Source organism: Staurois parvus, unplaced genomic scaffold, assembly GCF_062004578.1.
Source record: "Staurois parvus isolate SC_StPar_1 unplaced genomic scaffold, SC_StPar_1.0 ptg000417l, whole genome shotgun sequence".
Lineage (NCBI taxonomy): Eukaryota > Metazoa > Chordata > Amphibia > Anura > Ranidae > Staurois > Staurois parvus.
The window spans coordinates 15248-34872 of record NW_028318213.1 but is presented as its reverse complement, the minus strand read 5'-3'; the positions used below and the strand labels follow the sequence as shown (position 1 = coordinate 34872).

General features: G+C 39.7%; 1 protein-coding gene across 1 annotated transcript; it reads right to left on the bottom strand.

Moving 5' to 3' along the window:
* Window positions 1-7981: 7981 nt before the first annotated feature.
* Window positions 7982-17022, bottom strand: LOC149454749 (serine/threonine-protein kinase SBK1-like; the record flags this gene model as incomplete). Its single annotated transcript, XM_089687121.1, has 4 exons — window positions 7982-8563; window positions 10219-10421; window positions 10998-11173; window positions 16906-17022. Coding segments are annotated over 4 exons (1078 nt in total), but the record flags the coding sequence as incomplete, so codon positions are not given.
* Window positions 17023-19625: the final 2603 nt, after the last annotated feature.

Sequence of the window (19625 nt, the reverse complement as noted above, 5' to 3'; positions counted from 1 at the left end):
GAGAGCGTGGAGTGTAAGCCTCCTTGTACTACAATTTCATTTTTAATTAGTCCCATTAGTTTTCTAGGACTGCTTCTTTAATGGTGGGAGTTCCTTATTTTGTTAATAGGTGGTTTCTGTTTATTTTTTTAAGCCAAAAAGGTTTTAGTTTGGTTTAGTGTTTTGGGGTGATGTCAGGGATGAGAGGTCAGCAGGGAATTGTACAAGAGTCAGTAGGGTAGTATACAGGGGTTCAGTAGGACAAAAGATAGGGGTCATCAGGGCAAAGGACAGGGGTCAACAGACAAAATAACAGGGGTCAGCAGGGCGTAGGGGGTTATCAGGGCAAAGACAGGGCAGTAGGGCAGAAAAAAGGGGGTCAGCATGACTGAGGACAGTGGTCAGAAAGGCGGTGCGTGGGGATCAGCAGGATGGAGGACAGGGGTCAGCAGGGCAGGGTACAGAGGGTCAGCAGTGTAGAGGACAGGGGTCAGAAGAGAAGAGGATTGGGTCAAAACTGCAACATAGCAGCCAGCTATACACTGCAGATTGTGTCTGAAAGGGAATACGATCTTATGTGCTGTGTGGGGAGGAGGACATCTATTGACTGCCCTGTGTGTGGTGCCAGGACAAGGTCACCTAGCTCCCAGGGAGAAGATGAAAAACTAAGCCCTCTATGTGTGATCATACTGTCTCAGCATAATTCCCCCCCCCCCAAAAAAAAAAAGCACCAGTCAGCACGCTCGCCTCTCCCCCCCCCCCCCCCAATCAAGCATAACTTCCGTCTGCAAGCCAAAATGCAAAAATTCCTCCTCCCAGCATAATACCCTGTCCCAGCACAATCTTTGTCCCCAATTCCACCTCCAATGCCCCCAATTCCCCCTCCTAGCACAAATATACCTCACCTAAAAAATCACCCCCTCCATGCACACATCCACTTCCCCCCAAATTTCCCATCCAAGCACAAATCTCCCCAAAGTTCTCCTTAGCATAAATCCCCCCCTCTCTCCTCCTAGTATAAATCCCCCCCAGTCCCCCCTCTTAACCCAAATTCCTTCATCCCTTAGCACAAATACCCCCATCCATTTTCTGGCACTAATCCCCCCTCCTAGCACAAACCTCTCCAACCCCCCTTTCTAGCACAAATCTCCCCCAATTCCCCTATCTAGCACAAATCCCCCTGCTAATCCCCCCTCCTAGGACAAATATCCCCTCCCTATGAAAAATTCCCCTAAATTCCTACTTCTAGCAAAACCCCCTGTCAAGGTACCCTTCCCAGCACAGATCCTCTCCCTTTCTAAATTTATTTATTTATTTATCGAGTTTATAAATAAATAAATCCGTTGCCCCCTCAAATCCTGTGGGTTTTTTTTCTATAAAATGACTTAGAACCCCAAAACATTATATATTATTTCTAAGCAGAGGCCCTAGAGAGTAAAATGGTGGGTGTTGCAATTTTTACGTCACACGGTATTTGTGCTGCAGTTTTTTCAAACACATTTTTTTGAGGGGCAAAAAATACACTTTAATGAATTTTAATGCACAAAACCCGATATAATAGTCAATTGTGTGGTGAAGGATGGTGTTACACCGAGTAACTAGATATCTGTCACGCTTTACAATTGTGCGCACTCATGGAATGGAGACAAACCGCACTACTTAATAATCTCCATAGGAAACATTATAAAAGCCTTTTCAGGTCACCAGTTTAGAGTCACACAGGAGGCTTTATGCTGGAATTATTGCTTTCTCTCTGACGATCACTGCGATACCTCTCATGTGCGGTGTGAACACTGTTTATATATGTGGGCGGGACTTCTGTATGCGTTCACCTTTGTGCACAAGCACAGGGGGGCTTTAACCCCTTCCCAACTGTGCTATAGCCAAAAGATGGTCCGGAATCATCCAGTTCTGGGAGGGTGTCTATAGATCTGATCACAAATCATGGTAAAGGGCCAATCACAGTGGCCTTTACCATGTGATCAGCTGTGTCCAATCACAGCTGATCACATTGTAAACTAATTTTACTGGTTATCAGCAATCCTTTCCTCACGCGCTGTCAGTGTGAGGAGAGCCAGCTACCAGCGATTTTGAGAAGGGATATTTACACTGATCGTTAGTGCCTGATTATTAGTGCAGCCCAATCAGTACCCATCAGTACCACCTATCAGTACCCATCAGTACCACCTATCAGTACCCATCAGTACCTCCTCATTAGTGCCGCCTCTCAGTACCCATCAGTACCGCCTATCAGTATCCATCAGTACCTCCTCATCAGTTCCTCCTATCAGTACCCATCAGTACCTCCTCATCAGTGCCGCCTATCAGTACCCATCAGTACCTCCTCATCAGTTCCTCCTATCAGTACCCATCAGTACCTCCTCATCAGTGTCGCCTATCAGTACCCATCAGTACCTCCCCATCAGTGCCGCCTATCAGTACCCATCAGTACCTCCTCATCAGTACCGCCTATCAGTACTCATCAGTGCTGCCTCATCAGCAAACATCAGTGTAGGAGAAAAATTACTTATTTGTAAAATGTTATAACAGAAACTAAGAATTTTTTTTTCAAAATGTTTGGTCTTTTTTCATTTCTTTAGAAAAATAAAAATGTTGATGACTAAATACTACCAAAAGAAAGCTGTATCTGTCTAAAAAAAAGTTTCTTATGACTACATTGTTGCAGTGCAATTGTCATTCAAAGTGCAACAGAGCTGAGAGCTGAAAATTGGCCTGGGCAGGAAAGGGGGGGAAATTCTGGTATTTAAGTGTTTTTTTATTTATTTTTTTTTTAATACTTATTTGTTTTCATTTGTTTAAATCACTTTTATTGCTATCACAAAGGATGAACAAAATCCCTTGTGATATCATGGGCAGTGACAGGTCCTCTCTACTGAGACATACGGGGTCCATTAGACCCCAGACCTCTTCTCTGCCCTTAAAAACATCTGATCAGACTGAGATTGGTGTGATCAGATGCTTTCACAGGCTGGTAATGGCTTGTTTACATTAAACCAAAACCAGAAATGACAAAATACTTGGGGGTATTCCAGCCATGGCCCTGTTATACCAAATTCAACCAGAGGATGTACAGGTACGGTTATTTTGAGGGAAGTGGATATGGAAGCCAAATGTAACCCACAATCACCAGAGTGAATTGACTTTTTTGGGTTTAGCAAAATTTGTGTATAGCAATGGTTCCCAACCTTAGCTGTCACGTTCCCCAAGTAGGTCATGTTTTGGGAATTCCCCTTTAGATATAATAGAAGAGATATGCCGGAAGCACATGAAGGATCTCCAAAAAGCATCCAAACATTTTATTAAATGGTCACATCACACCATAACATTGTTGTCTCTGAGCCCTGCAAGGCCCCTTCTTCAGGCATGTGACATTTTTGGCATAATATTTTATTGATCAGAATTTAAGAGATTACAAAATACAGTACAAAGAATGCAAGGTACAAAAATAACTGCGGACAAAAAAACCCAAACAAGAAATTAAAAAAGGAAATAAAATCAGATAACTGGATTTACAATAAACAATGCAAATTAGAAATACAAAAAGAGGGGGGAGGGGAACATAACCAGGCCTCGGCCCACAAAGGTGGCTCCAAGCAGTAATAAGAGAAGGGGATGTTCCCCTGAGGTTTTGCCAAACCTACTACGATCAATATAACTAGAATTGTGAAAGAGGACACGTAGCAATGCAGCAACCCCACTGACTACATACCAAAATGGGATTGGTATGGTAACGGTATTGGTATAGGAGACGCCCTACCAAATAGACTATGCTAATTGGCATGAACCCAACAGTAGGTGACATCCTCCCACAACAATATGGGGCCCAATCACCTAACATTTGCTATTCTTATGCTGTCCATCTACATTATAAGAACTAGTAATTGTGTTCTTAGAAATAATTACATTAATTAACTTAAGAATGTTTTATAAAACAGGACATCAATGGGCCGGCACAGGGAACCAGGAAGAAGACGTTGACAACCAATGACGTCCATTTTGAAAATGCCCAAACCCATTTATTCAGTGGGGTTAAGGATCTGAAATGATCCCCCAAATCGCATTCAGTAGGCAGTACTGTCGCTGAACGTGACTTATTCAAGTGAATAGAACTGTGATGCATGTAAAAAAAGGTATGCAGCGCTAATAAAGCTAATAAGAACAAATGGAAAATCAGAACATAAGTTGCACAATAACATAAGTGAAAAAACTCAGTCCATATTATATGGTGAGATAAAGTGATAGGTGCAATTGTCCAAGTAATCCATAGTCAGAGATAATCATGACTCTTGTGATCTCGTAATTGTACAAATAATGCACTAACCAGATAGCGCATAAAATGCGCATGGAGCAATTAAAACCCGCTCCTGGTGCTCTGGACTTGTGATATTAGGAGGATGTCATCTGCAGGTTGGCCACCAGATGTCATCAATCCAGGTATATTCGTAAGTCATCCACCAGAAAAATCATCAGCGGGGGAGGGGGTAATCACACATCACTCCAAACCAGCAGGAACCTTCAAAAGCGGGCTCCCATGCAATAGATGAGACCCAGAGAAGCTTCTAATAGTGTAGTATATCTTTAATAAGCAAACTTACAGCATGTACAGATAATGGATAAACTTACATCCAGAATAAGATCTGGCCACCAGGGTGTCAGTCAGGATAGCCTTGTGATATGAGTACACAGGTCAGGGGCACCCCCTAACGCGTTTCGTGTAAATAACACTTCCTCAGAGGCCATTAGGCTTGCAGTTGAAATTCCCATTGAAAATACTTCCTCAACTTTCCAAAACAACCCAAAACATTCAGGAAGAAGCAGTATAGCCTCCTGATGCCTGTCAGCTGCCCCTGTGCTTCTCTGTGAGGAGTGATCTACTTTTCACAGAAGACACAACTCTAAGGCCTTAAAGTCTTGCCCACCCACACATTTCTTTTTTTAGTTTTCTACTAACAAGAACAATTGAGTACTGTCCTGGATACTTGATTTCCACTAACATTCTATTTTCAGGACAGGTTTTCAGGGTATATCCCCATCTTCAAGTTCCAACCAGAGATGAATGGTTCTACTTTCAACAGGAAATACAAGACAGCATAGAATATCCCACCCACCCCTCCAGTTCTGCTTGTGTATACTGCCAACAGGAATAAAGTGTGATGTATGTTTAGTTTTTTACCGGATGGCTGTTGGGCCAGTGGTCATTGGGATCACAGATATGTGCACTTCCCTCTCGTCTCTTTCCCCAGGCTACCCTTCATTGGTAGGTTCTTGTCCCTCCATATGGTTGTGGGAATGGCATTCCTAATGCTTACCTCATTACCTCTTTATTGAAGACTTCATGGATACAATGTTGCATTGGGTGTACCGTATGGGCTCATTCACACCATGTGCATTGACATATTTTTCTACATTGCTCAGGTCTTTGGAAGGGTTTAAAGAAAACCACTGCGTTCTATGTGTCCTGTTCACACCACGATGCTAATGTCATGTGCAGATGGTGTGATGTGAACAGGGCACACAGAAAACAATATTTTTCAATGGGCTTTTGCAAAGACCTGCATGATTGCTAGACCAAAAAGGGGAGGACCTTTTCCATGAATCAATCCTTGAAGGACCTTAATCAGAGGAAGGAATCAGAAAAAAGAAATCTCAGCCTCAGGCCACATGCCCTCAACATTCAGGGGTGCCTTGCCAGGGGGAACCCTTAGCAAAGCACTTTATCCCTATAATAAATGAGGAGAAGGGTCTCTTCCCCACAACCCTGATTGGTGGTTGTTCGGTTCTGCAGATACTTATTGAAACCTGGAAACCCCCTATATAATCTGTGGTCCTCATATGCCCCCCCCCCCCCCCACACACACACACACATGGCTCGGTATTCCCAGTGACAGCAGTGGTTTCTAAAATCCTGTGACAGTGGGAAGCTGTCATATGTAGGACTGTTAGAAATACAGCTCCTACATATGATGCTTGGGGAAAGGTTTGGGTGTTAGTTAAAGGAAATTCCAGACTAAACCTTCATCTTAACCCTAATGGATGGGAAGATAGAGGACCTCCTTAGGATAATCTAGGAAGCCAGTTCTCAGTTTGTGGCATCAACCTTGGCAGCTGCATGTGTGGCTCACAACCTGAATATTTCAATTGACAACTTGGGTCAGCACATTGGGGGGAAAAAAATTTCCTTGCAGGAGATTGTGGATACCCCTCAGCTGGAAACCAAGGCTGTGTCTTATAAAACGGACACACCCATGAAGTCAATAAGAGCCTCCACCAGATCAGATCCTTTTCCTAATTTGGCCAGAAGGGCCATCTGGCATAGCATGCAATACACTGGGATTTGTGACTTGGTAAAGGGTGTGATCAGTGGGCACAGCTGCTGCTGGGAATGTGGGCAAACAAGGAACAGGACTAGAAGCCAACACTGATGCTGTTACTGCTGAAACCATCAGACCCTCATGCTGTGATCCCAGGACACAGCCCAGACACAACCGTCATGGGACAATAAACTAAAAAATGGGCATGCCCTGCCAAATCGGGAACGGTTGGAAAGTATCAATCAGTGGAGCCCCTCATTTCTCCTGCTAGGTAATAGAGTGTAAAGTTTTCAACAATGTTAATAGAATAAAAAAAGAACAGAAAAATCTAAATGTGAACACTGGAACATCAAAGAAATAGAGGTTTTCCATACATGTGGGAGTAATAGCAGCAGAAGTAGTAAAGTAGTATAAAGTGATAGTAGTATTAGTAATAGTCATATTGCTGTATAAACATAATAATACAATATTGAATAAACCAGAGGTGAAGAAGCACAAGAGCACCACCCAGTGCACAGGAGGAGTAACCACAGATTAGCAAAAGTTACTACACTATGCAGCTGGAGGGGGGCTTGCTGATCTCAGGCTCGGTAATGTAACATCATTCCATCAATGTATCCAAGGATTCCTCAGTCCATACTGCAATAGAGTCATTAAAGTCTTCATTTATTATGACAATATTATACTTACCATATATGCCTTGTACAGAAGGATTGCAGAACACATTCCAATACACTTGACAATGAACAAAAAAATGGAAAAGAAAACCAACAAAATGTAAAAACATCAATTTGTTCTAATATAGTACACATGTTTAGGAGCTTTATTTAAATATGTCTTTTTTCTTGCTGGCCGGGCTGGACATATGATTGACATGTGTTTCCCATCCTCATCTATCCTCCAGCAGGGAACAGGTCCTGAATGCTGCTGCAGAGAACTGGGCTCATGTGATGAGGTGAGCTTGGCTTCCTGAATCATTTCCCTGTCAGCTCACAGAAGATGTTGCATAACATTGGGTGTCAAATCCTGGAAAAGACTGAATCTGGAGCAAAGACAATATGGGGCAGCACTAGAGCTTGGGGAGGGTGAACATTGCTTGTTTTTGTAAACAGGCCCCCCCTCCTACCACATGAAAGAATAAAACTGGAAATGGGTTTTAAGGCCATTTAAGGAGAACAATAAAATCAATGGTGAGAAGAAGTGCAATGTAATTTCTATGTAGTATAACCATGCCATTTAGCTGCTCTGTGGCCCTGGAGCAGAGGGTCCCGTAATTTGACAATATAATATTTTCTTTGGCAGGGGAATCATTGGGAGACTAAAGCCAAATAGAATGAATGTGTAATTAGTGTAGGTACCATGTAAGCATACATCGGTGTTATAGCTTTAGAATGATATATGTTTGAATAGTGAAATTGCTTAGAGAACTGTGGTGGAAAGAAGTGGACATGTGGTCCAATTAGATCTGTGCTTCTGTGGCTCATTATATACGGTTTTCCTACGCTATGAGTTAGTATTTCTGAAATCAGCAATTACAGTAGATAAGCAAACATGTGACCAGCTACAGAAAAAGCCAGCAGTCCTAAGATTTAGACTTACCTTCCCCTAGGACATGAGACTTGTATGAGGCAGCACTTGATGAGGCTCCACAATGGACATCATGCACTCTGTTATATCACATGTATGACCGTTTTCCTGGTTAGATTCTCTGGAGGCATTTTTGCTTTCCATTGCAGGTGGACATATTTTAAAATGTCCATAGCAGAACACCTCTCAGAGGCATTGAGGGCCAACAAGTCCCAGAACATCTGCCTGGCTTCAATGGAGAATTGTTGCCACTTTCCTGGTGCCAAGGATAGGTCTTTCTTCATTTGCCACCAAGCAAACTCCCGATACATGGGGTCATGACCCCCTGCTTCTTTCCAAGGAAATGAGCCGGTCATAGCTGTGTACAACAGGACTCCAAACGCCCACACGTCAATGCTCGGGTGCAGCAGCAATTGATCCCCTTCTTTTAAGCTGCACAATTCCGGAGCAGTATATGGGATGGACCAGGCCATACATGGTGCTTGAGTGCCCCGGAGCCTCGTCAGTCCAAAATCTGCTAATTTGACTTCCTTACATTCAATGTCCATGAGCAAAATGTTGTCCAGTTTAATGTCCCGATGGACCATTCCTCTGCTGTGCATAAAGTCTAAGGCATTCGCTACCTGTGGAACAAAACCCTTTACAATATCTTCATTTAAACCAACCTGTAGAAAAAAAAGAGAGAAAATTAGTCACCAGACACAAATATAACACAATGTTACCCAACATATTGAACCCACCTTACCTCGTGTACAGGGAAACAAACATACATTAGCTGAATACACAAGGAGTATGATTAACCCCTTGCCTACCAGGCACTTATACCCCCTTCCTTACCAGGCCAATTTTCAGCTTTCAGCGCTGCCGCACTTTGATTGACAATTGCGCGGTCATGCAACATTGTACCCATATGAAATTTTGATCATTTTTTTCTCACAAATAGAGCTTTCTTTTGGTGGTATTTAATCGCCACTGGGCGCTTTACTTTTTGCGCTATAAATTAAAAAATGTGCAAAAAATTTGAAAAAAAAAAAAAGTTTATTTGTTTCTTTTATAAAATTTTTCAAACAGGTATTTTTTCTCCTTCACTGATTTGCGTTGATGAGGCGGCACTTATGGGCACTGATAGGCGGCACTGATGGGCACTGATAGGCAGCACTAAAGGGCACTGATAGGCAGTACTAATGAGGTGGCACGGATAGGCGGCACTGATAGACAGCACTAATTAGGGGTCACGGATAGGCGGCACTGATAGGTGGCACTGATGATGGGTACTGATAGACGGCACTGACTGGCATCACTTCTGGGCACTGACTGGCGGCACTGACTGGCACAACCCCTGGGCACTGACTGGTGGCACTGACTGGCAGCACTGCTGGGCTGCACTGGTGGGCGGCACTGGTGGGCAGCACTGGTGGGTGGCACTGGTGGGCGGCACTGGTGGGCACAGGTGGGTGGCACTGGTGGGCACAGGTGGGTGGGCACAGGTGGGTGGCACTGCTGGGCACATGTAGGTGGCACTTCTGGGCACAGGTAGGTGGCACTGCAGAGTGGCACAGGTGGGTGCACTGCTGGGCACAGGTGGGGGCACTGCTGGGCACAGGTGGGGGCTCTGCTGGGAACGGGTGGGCGGGGCTAGTGGGCGCACTGCTGGGCGGAACTTGCGGGTGTCACTGCTGGGCACCGATCATCAGGGCACTGATCATCAGTGCCCTGATGATCGGTGCCGATCCCCGCTCTGACAACTGCCGGTTCTCGGCAGTACTTTCCTCACGATCTGACAGCGTGAGGAAAGTGCAGCCGAGAACCGTCACTTGCATTTCCCTGTGATCAGCGTGTCATTGGACACCGCTGATCATGTGGTAAAAGGCCGGTGGGATCGGCCTTTCACCACATCACGTGATCAGCTGTGTCCGTAGGACACAGCGATCACGGAGATCGCCGGGTGCACGCCCCCTGGGGCGCGCAGGAGAGCGCGTTCTGGGAGGACGTCATATGACGTCCACTCAGAACTGGCCGGCCGCGGTGAAGCCGTCATTCGGCTATGCGCGGTTGGCAAGAGGTTAAAGGAAACCTGTCAGCATCCAAAATGGTGCCATTAATGGTGCAAGATCCATCTTAACCCATCTTACTCCATTTTAAACCTTGCTTCATAACTTGAGTGATACACATACCTTAAACAACAAGCGTATGCCAACTATACATCCTACCAACTCACTGCCCTGGGAAAGGAACCTTTAAAACTCAGAAATGCTTTAAAGCAACTAAAACTAGAAATCGTGACTTTAAAAATATCAGTAAAGTTTTGATACAAACTTACATTTGACTTTACTATTGAATGAAGGTTTCCAGCTGGTGCCACCTTCTGGACGAAGACATAATCGTTGCTGGTTTGGAAAGCGATTTCATGGGTTTCGATGATATTTGGATGGCCACTGAGACTAAGAGACATTCCGTATTCCACTAGGAAGTTGTCTTTTGGAGTTGTCTCTTTACTCATCAGTTTCATAGCCACCAACTCATCTGTTGAAAAGAAAGACAAAAAAAGACAATGAGTATCATAAAAACAACATTAGAGAAATGATGAAGCTTGCTAAAAACCTACTAAAGTTAGTTAAAAGTTTATGTAAATCTAAAAGCTCTGACTTATTAAGATCCATAATCATCACTCAAAAACTGGAAGCAAGGGGGGCTTGGAAAACTTAGAAACTTAAAAAATGCTGCTCAAAGCTTTGGAAATGTTCTGCAGCCGAAGCATTCTGTTGATTCTTAGATCTTGGATGTCACACTCATATCTCAGTTTAGAAGTAAAGATCCTTTAGACATCTGAGCTGTAAATAGAACTAAATCTGCAGAGGGAACCCAGAGCATTAACTAGAATATGTAAATATCAGACTTGTATATTATGGCAGACTTGCTCATTATAGTCTCCCCTCCTCTGGTGATGCAATATCTACAGTATGATCCCCCTTGTTGCACCATGCAACCGAAGAACCTTTACCTGCTAGTTACTCTTTTCCTTAGTTTATTTCCACTCATTCAGAAGCACAACCGATTCTGTAAATCATTCTCTTTGCATGAATTAGGCTACAAATTTACCTGAACCCCGATGTTTGGCCAAGAGAACCTTTCCATACGATCCTGTCCCGAGCTCTTTGATGGGGTGGAAGTGGTCTGTGACTTCCATCATCGTCAGGTTTTCTGAGGTTTCGGCAATGAGCTCAAGAAGTTTCCTTGCAGTGTTCTTGGTTACTTCTACGATGCTAGAAGCCATTCTGGAATCACAACATCAAAACATACAAATGAGTTTCATTTGGCACTAATCATTAGTAAGCGGCATTAATCATCTCTCTGGATATCACCCAGTTACTGTTATTAATTGTCAGCTTCATTAGAGGTGGGGGGAGGGGTAGTATTGTAACTAAAGACAGTTATTTTACATTTTAAAGCTGATATATGCTTACAATTCTTATTAAATACATGTTGGGCTTATGTTGATGAGCTTTTATTCACAGCAAGTGGATATTGTTTTCCTATATAAGTCTATGGTAATGCAAAACCCACTTGAAGCCGATCAAATTCACCTGTCAATATACAGTATTATAAATTATTTTAGAAGGGTCTCAAATGGACATCAAACTGATTCTATGGACACGAACCCTTACTCTGATACATACAAGTTATATGTAAGAAGTCCAATTATTTTATAGATTCCAAAGAGAGAAAGGAGTGATGTAGAATGGCACTGGGCAAAGGACCGAGAGAGCCATCATTCCAAACCAACAAATGACTACAACAAGGTAACAACCGGGGACTTCCTAGGATGGCAGCCAGGGATATCAATTCAAAACATAGGAATACAAATTCCAAATGTATTAGTCACATCATACAAAAGTTTTTGTATTGAACATCATGTGTGAATCTTTAAACTTTTGCATGATATGACTAACATTTATGAAAATATCTTTTATAGCTGGGTGTTGACTTTCTGTCCTTAGATGCCATCCTAGGAAGTTCCTGGTTTTACTTTGCTGTAATACAGTAAATGATTTACTAAAGATATGTGACTTCCTGAGACTTCAAGTACAAATCCAACCAAAGAATTTGGACAAAAATAGGACAAGGTTAGAACATCTTTTAACTTTTAATTGTCGTTTCTGACGTCCGATCTTCCCTCACTTCATGTGTGTGGTCAGCAAAACCTCTTTAAGAGGGCACAAGTGGGGGAAGAATGAAAACCTTTATTAGGTTTTGTAATTTTTTTTTGCTCCATGATATTTTTATTAAAGATTAATAACAGGTACATAAACAGAAAGAAGATTTGGTGGCTATTTCCAAAGGTGACCAACATCAATTCACAATAGGAAATATACCAGAGTCAGGTATAACTGGACAATGAAAAACTGCATTCTAGCATTATATAGTAACAGGGAAATACAAGGGGCCCCTCATCATGGACCTATACTGGTCTTGCTATGCATACACCATAGAACAGTGTTTCTCAACCTTTTCTTAGTCAATGTGCTCTTTACAATTCCACACAATCTTGAGGCACCCCATGCTAAAATGTAAGAACTAAACAAATAGTTTTACGTAACGCAGCAACATCCACACAAGTAGGACCCCCAACATTAGAAGTGGTTTGTTCTTTCATAACTATTGCACCTTTGCACATTGCTACCAACATGTCCCAACATTCTCCCTCACTCAGCTAAAGTGACCCCAGTGCTGATGGAGAGGGGCAAACAAGGATTCAGGTGACTGATGTCCTCCTTTTCAACCAATTACATCATCCGTTGTTAGGAATGTCAGCGGCTGGACCCCACAGAACCCAAGGTTGTAATGCTGCACAATACAAATTTGTGGTTTGTGTAACAAAAAGGCAGGACTGATCCATTTACTGTCTTGTTTACAGTTTTTGGGGCAATTCTACCAAAGGCATCGCTGAATAACCCAGAAGGCACCCCAGGGTACCTGGACACCCTGGTTGAAAAAGATTGCCATAGAATACTCTAGCCAGACTAGCAAGGCATGAAGATAAACAGAAAAAAAAAATAAAAAAATATATATATACACACACAGTATATTTGAATGTGAAGCGCAAAGTACAACAAATGATCTGAGCATGTCATAGGACAAGATAGTTGGAGCACTCAGACTCATATCTTTGTCAGGTGTTTATTGCCATGTGTGTTCTAGTATTGGGTCACTAGTGGATCTTCCCAATAAGGACCTAGGTGGTAATAAAAACCTGACAGAAGTTATAACTCATTCATAAATCAAGCAAATAAATGGGATTGGCTGGAGTTGGCCTCTAGCTACAGCCATTGTATTGAGTTGCTGGTCAGAGTTGCCAACATTCTAGTCAATGTTATGTAAGCTTGTCATTGTAACAATATAGTGGAAGAGAAAACAGAACCCCACATGTACTAAATATGACAAATGGGAATAGTGGAATTTGGAACCCGATTACTATGAAAACATTTTTTTGCAGGATTGTGCTTTCAAACCAAACTGAAAATTGCCTAACAGACAATCTAGGATGACCTAAGAAGACCTGTATAATTTTACTTCTAGGATACATGAAGAAAGAAAATCTCAATGTATGTATGAGGTTGGTTATATTCTAAAAAAAATATTCAATCAATACACAGACCTCTAAACAAAAGAAAATAATGTATTCATACTTGTAGGGCAATAACAGGCAATTTAGATAAAAGGTAAAAAATCTAATTGAGGGAACATAAAAACGTTTGTCTATTTAACTTACTGCTAAAACAGGTTCTTATTGGAAAATTTGGAAAAGCAAAGAAAATTAGGGGGGAAACAAAGTTTCATGTACAAAAAGACAAACAACAATTCACCATCAAAAGTTTTTTCACCATTCCTGTCTAACACTCAACTACTAATCTACAATCTCTCAGACAACCTCGGATGGAACGGTTTCATTTTATTTCAAGGGAAGATGAAGAAAGAACATCGGAATGTAATGCATGAGGTTGGGTAGATTGTAAAAATCACATATTGCAGATATTCCATCAATCTATGGATCGCTCAACAAAAGGCAATCATTTAATCCTTCTTGTAGGGTAATAACAGGCAAGGGAAATAAAGATAAAATCATCTAAATTCAGGGAACATTAAAACATTCTTTTTATTTAATCTTTTTGCTACAACATTTGTATTGCTGGGTTGTCATTGTAAAATATGATGAATGAGAAATATAGGAAAACAATGGCGTGTACAAAAAGACAGACAGGAAAGGCAACATATGAAACTTAGGGAAATAAAAAATCTTTTGGTACTGAATTGTTTAGCATGCAATTGCTAATCTACAACCTACCAGACAACCTCGGATGGAACGGTTTCATTTTATTTCAAGGATACATGAAGAAAGAACATCTGAATGTAATGCATGAGGTTGGGTAGATTGTAGAAATTACATATTGCAGGATAATGTGGATATTCCATCGATCTATGGATCTCTAACCAAAGACAATCATTGAATCCCTTTTGTAGGGCAATTTAACCTTCTGCTAAGAAATCTGTATTGTTAGGCTGTCATTGTAAAATATGATGAAAGAGAGAATTAGGAAAACACTTGCATGTATGAAAAAGTCAGACAGGAATGGCAAAATTACAGGAATGGCAAAATTACAAAAATGGCAAAATTACAGGAATGGCAAAATTACAGGAATGGAAAAATTTTGAACTCAGTAAAAAAACTTGATTTTGAATTGCGTTTAACAAGCAACTGCTAATCTACCATCTAACAGACAACCTGAGGAGTAATTGTTTTTTTTAACTATTTCAAGTGTACATGAAGAATGAATATCTGATTGTAAAGGTTAATGATGAATATATTTTAAAAAGTAAATTAGCAGAATATCATGTGGATATTTAATCAATATATCAATCTCTAAAATAAAAGGCCTATTTGTCTGACAATAAATAACAGGTCAGTGAAAAAATAGAGAACATTCTACATTTATACTATTTACATTTCTGCTAAGTACATCTCTTAATAGTAGAGAAAAACCCTAGAAAAGGATAAAACTGAGGATTATAAAACTATGAAGTTCTATGACTTACTTTGGAAAATGAAGGTATAGATGGTCTCCAAGTCGGTCTTCACGGAGGAAATCTATGCGGTCTTCTGAAAAGCAATTCTGGCGGGAAGCAATGTAGAATATAAATCACTTTTTGCTACAAGAAAAATGAGAGTCACTGAAAGTAAGGAGTGGAGGTCTGGTATATATGTGAGGAGAAAATGGAATTTGTTAATTGATGGGAGATTCTGATTGGCCAACACACAGAAGCTGCTCATTAACATATGATTGGTGACTTTGGAATGGGCTCCTGAAGGGTGGAGCAGGTAGGTCCATTTGAATGGGGATTGTTTATGCTGTGCCAGTGTGATGAGGGCGGGAAATTACCCTGAAACTAATTTTAAATGATTTAATTAACCAAGGAAACAGTTTCTAGATCCTAAGATTTATAGAGATAATGTATAAAATGTCTTAATATTCTTTTTTCTTTATAATATCTTTTTATTAAATTGTTCAGCATAAATTTACAAAAATGCTAAATATCACATATATACAAATTTAAAGATAAAAAATACGAAAAGAAAAGAAAAAGGGTATAATAAATACTACAACACATTCAAAATCTATGAGATACATTAGATAATATTCAGCGTAGGAGTGCTTTCTGTTAGATATCATAGAATCTGTTAGAGTAAATAAGGGAGGAGCTCTGCTGACTTCCATCATCCAATTATATGCAAGCACAACTTATTTGTTTTCTTAATTTTCCTGGCATGTGATGTGACAGGTTGATGAGATTTTTTGGCTAGAATGTTTTAGGGTATATAGCTGTGTATATGTGGTCAGAGAATCAGAGATTAATCATCTTCTATTTTTTATTCTTTTATCATCAGTTGAGTTTGTCTCATTTATAGGGAATATACAGGGGTTAGACAAAAGATGGAAATACTCCACCATTTGCAGGTGTGAAAGTGACCCCATGTTTGGAGGTGAATGCAGAGGTGATGACATTTATTCTTCCGCTGTGTGATGAGACACCTAGCTAACAGGTGGGAAGCCTCACTTTCCTCATTCTCTGCATGCGCTGCTAGTAATACAGAGCAATGTCAGAGCTTAATGAAAGAAAAAAATATTTCCAGCTAGCAATAAATGAAATCATGTTTTGGTACTGAATTGTTTAGCATGCAACTGCTAATCTACAACCTACCAGACAACCGAGGATGGAACGGTTTCATTTTATTTCAAGGGAACATGAAGAAAGAACATCTGAATGTAATGCATGAGGTTGGGTAGATTGTAAAAACAACATATTGCAAGTTAATGTGGATATTCCATCAATCTATGGATCTCTAAACAAAAGACAATGATTTAATCCCTTTTGCAAGGCAATAACAGGCAAGTGAGAAAGAAAAAATAATTTAAATTTTGCGAGAATTAAAAACAGTTTTTTTTCTATTTAACTTTCTGCTAAAAAATCTGTATTGTTAGGTTGTCATTGTAAAATATGATGAAAGAGAGAATTAGGAAAACATTTCCATATATGAAAAAGACAGACTGGAATGGCAAAATTACAGGAATGCAAAATGTGAAACTTTTGATTTTGAATTGTATTTAACATGCAACTGCTAATCTACCATCTATCACACAACCGAGGATGGAATTGTTTCATTTTATTTCAAGGGTACAAGAAGAATGAACATCTGAATGTAAAGCTTAAGGCTGAATATATTTTAAAAAATAAATGAATGCAAGATAATGTGGAGATTTAATCAATATATAAATCTGTAAAATAAAAGGCCTATTTGTGTGACAATAAATAACAGGAAAGTGTGAAAAATAGAGAACATTAAACAGTTTTACTATCTAACTTTCTGCTAAGTACATCTTCTAATAGTAGAAAAACCCTAGAAAAGGATAAAACTGAGGATTATAAAACGATGAAGTTCTCTATGACTTACTTTGGAAAATGAAGGTATAGATGGTCTCCAAGTCGGTCTTCACGGAGGAAATCTATGTGGTCTTCTGAAAAGTAATTCTGGCGGGAAGCAGTCAATGGAGGAAATGAATCACTTTTGCTACAAACAAAATGAGAGTCACTGAAAGTAAGAACTGGATGTCTGGTATATATGTGAGGAGAAAAAAGATTTTTTTTAAATGAGATTCTGATTGGCCAACACATAGGAGCTGCTCATTAACATATGATTGGTGACTTTGGAATGGGCTCCTGAAGGGTGGAGCAGGTAGGTCCATATGAATGGGGATTGTTTATGCTGTGCCAGTGTGATGAGGGCGGGAAATTACCCTGAAACGAATTTTAAATGATTTAATTAACCAAGGAAACAGTTTCTAGATGCTAAGCTTTATAGAGATAATGTATAAAATGGCTAAATATTCTTTCAATAATATATTTTTATTAAATCACTCAACTTAAATTTACAAAAATGCAAAATTTCACATATATAAAATTAAAAAAAAATAGTGGAAAACATTAAAAAAAAAAAAAGGGAAAAAATAGAAGGGTATAATAAATACCACAACACATTCAAAATTTATTAAATGCATTAGATAATATTCAGAGTAGGTGTGCTTTCTGTTAGATATAGATGTATATAAAACAGGACGTTTAGCCCAAATCATCAAACATCTCAAGGGTGCAGTATGGGCAAATCCTGTCCTGTCCTGTCTCTGCCAATCACATCTGTGAGGCATTTCTCCTGGTAAGCTAGAAGAGGTTATTTTTTTTATAAACTAATAAACAGTGAAATTTTTTTTTAAATCTGAACATTAGAACATTGTCATAGCAACGGAGGGTTTGAAATATAAGCTTTTAGTTCTATATAAAGTTAATCAGCAGTAAAACAAATTAGAAAAATCCAAATCTGAAATCGGAACATCATAGAAAGGTTTTCCAGATATGTATTAGTACTACTAGTTGTAAGAAGTAGTAAGTAGTAGTAGTAATAGTAATAGTTAAAACACATTTAAATAATATTTCATAAACCAGAAGTGGAGATACACAAGAGCACCACCCTATGCACAGGAGGAGTAACTGCAGAATAGAAGTTACAACATTATGCAGCCGGTGGGGGACTTGATCTCAGGCTCAGACTTTGGAATGGGCTCCAGTAGGGTGTAGCAGGTAGGTCCATATGAATGGGGTTTGTGTATTCTGTTCTGTAGTGTTGAAGGTGGAAACCTGAGCCGGAAACTAAGTTTTCTAACCAGTTTTAAAATATATTATGTAATGGGCATATAGTGATTTGTTAAAATGCTCCAACGTTCTAAACATAATGACATTGACCCAATTTATCCATGGAGAAAAGTTTATGTATAAAATATCTGTCTAAATAAATGAAATATAAACATGCATCCATATATAAATCATAAATATACAATCTAAAATCAACAGAGAACTCCGCCCACCTGAGACTATAAAGTGGGCAATATATATGAACTGACAAAGGCTGGAATGCTGAGCTGTGATTGGACCCTGAAAGTAAAGTTATTCTTTAAAGGTTTTAACAAAGATGTTCCATCACTAAAAGCTTCAAATATCTTCTGCAGATTCTTACGATATATACTAATCTTTTACAAGCAGAGGATTTACATAAAAAGTTTGAGGGCCAAAATACATTTTTCTGCTATGGGGCTTCATCACTAGTCATTTTTAGTAATGTGGAACTGCTCAGACTCAGCACTGCGCTCATACACATATATGTTCATTGGGGGGATGAAGGAACTTTCCCTGAGATGGTGAAATGTATGTCTTTATTGTCATGTTTGCTTTGTATTTGTTGTATTTTGTCTCCACAATCTACTTTAATTTAAATGTTCACTTTGAGGTCACAAAACCGAAAGTAGAGAGTACTCCATTGTGACAAGTCCAGATCACATTGGGAGCTATATTATTTTAACTGAAAAGGTTAATAAACCCCCTGATGTTGGTAAAATCCAGATTTTCTTCTCTCCTAAGGGTAATGAAGTGTTTTTGGGGTGCCATAGTAAAGGTAAGGAGGTGGCCTCACCAGTGTGTCCCATACTTCCAGTAGTTTATTGAGCAAGGCATAGGGAATCATAGACCAAATGTGGAGGAAATGCAGGAAATAACCAGCTACTCTGCATTAGGTTGGATAGTAGAACATGCTTGATAATTACCTTCTATATTACTAGATTGCAGGATTGCCATATTCAGGAAAAGGATATTGGAAGAACCAACTGAAGCCGGTCAATTTAATAGGGATAATAGTAAACTAAAGAGGAAATATTATTTTGTTTGATTTTATTTTTTTTTTTTGTTTATTTTATTATTAAGGTAAAAAATCATGAATTGACAGATTTTTATTTTTTTAAAATTTGTTTTAGTTTATTGTGATTTGTTTTATTGAAATGCGTTGTATTTGTATGAAATTAAAGCTAAATGTAGCAGGGAGGATGTTTGGTAATGCACACATTTTAGGTTCCTCATTTTTGGAAAAGGGGAACTTTGTAGAAAATGAATAAAGTAAATACAGATGTTGCAGATAAATTATAGTTTTATTTTTTTCTCTGTGCATTGTGAAAACTTTCTAGTGTATAAAGCTGTGTGTGGTCAGTGGACCAGAGTATGGAGTATTTTTAGGTTCTTTTGGTATACACTGCAAAACGTTGTTGTTGGGGGAAATGGTAGCCATTGTCATTG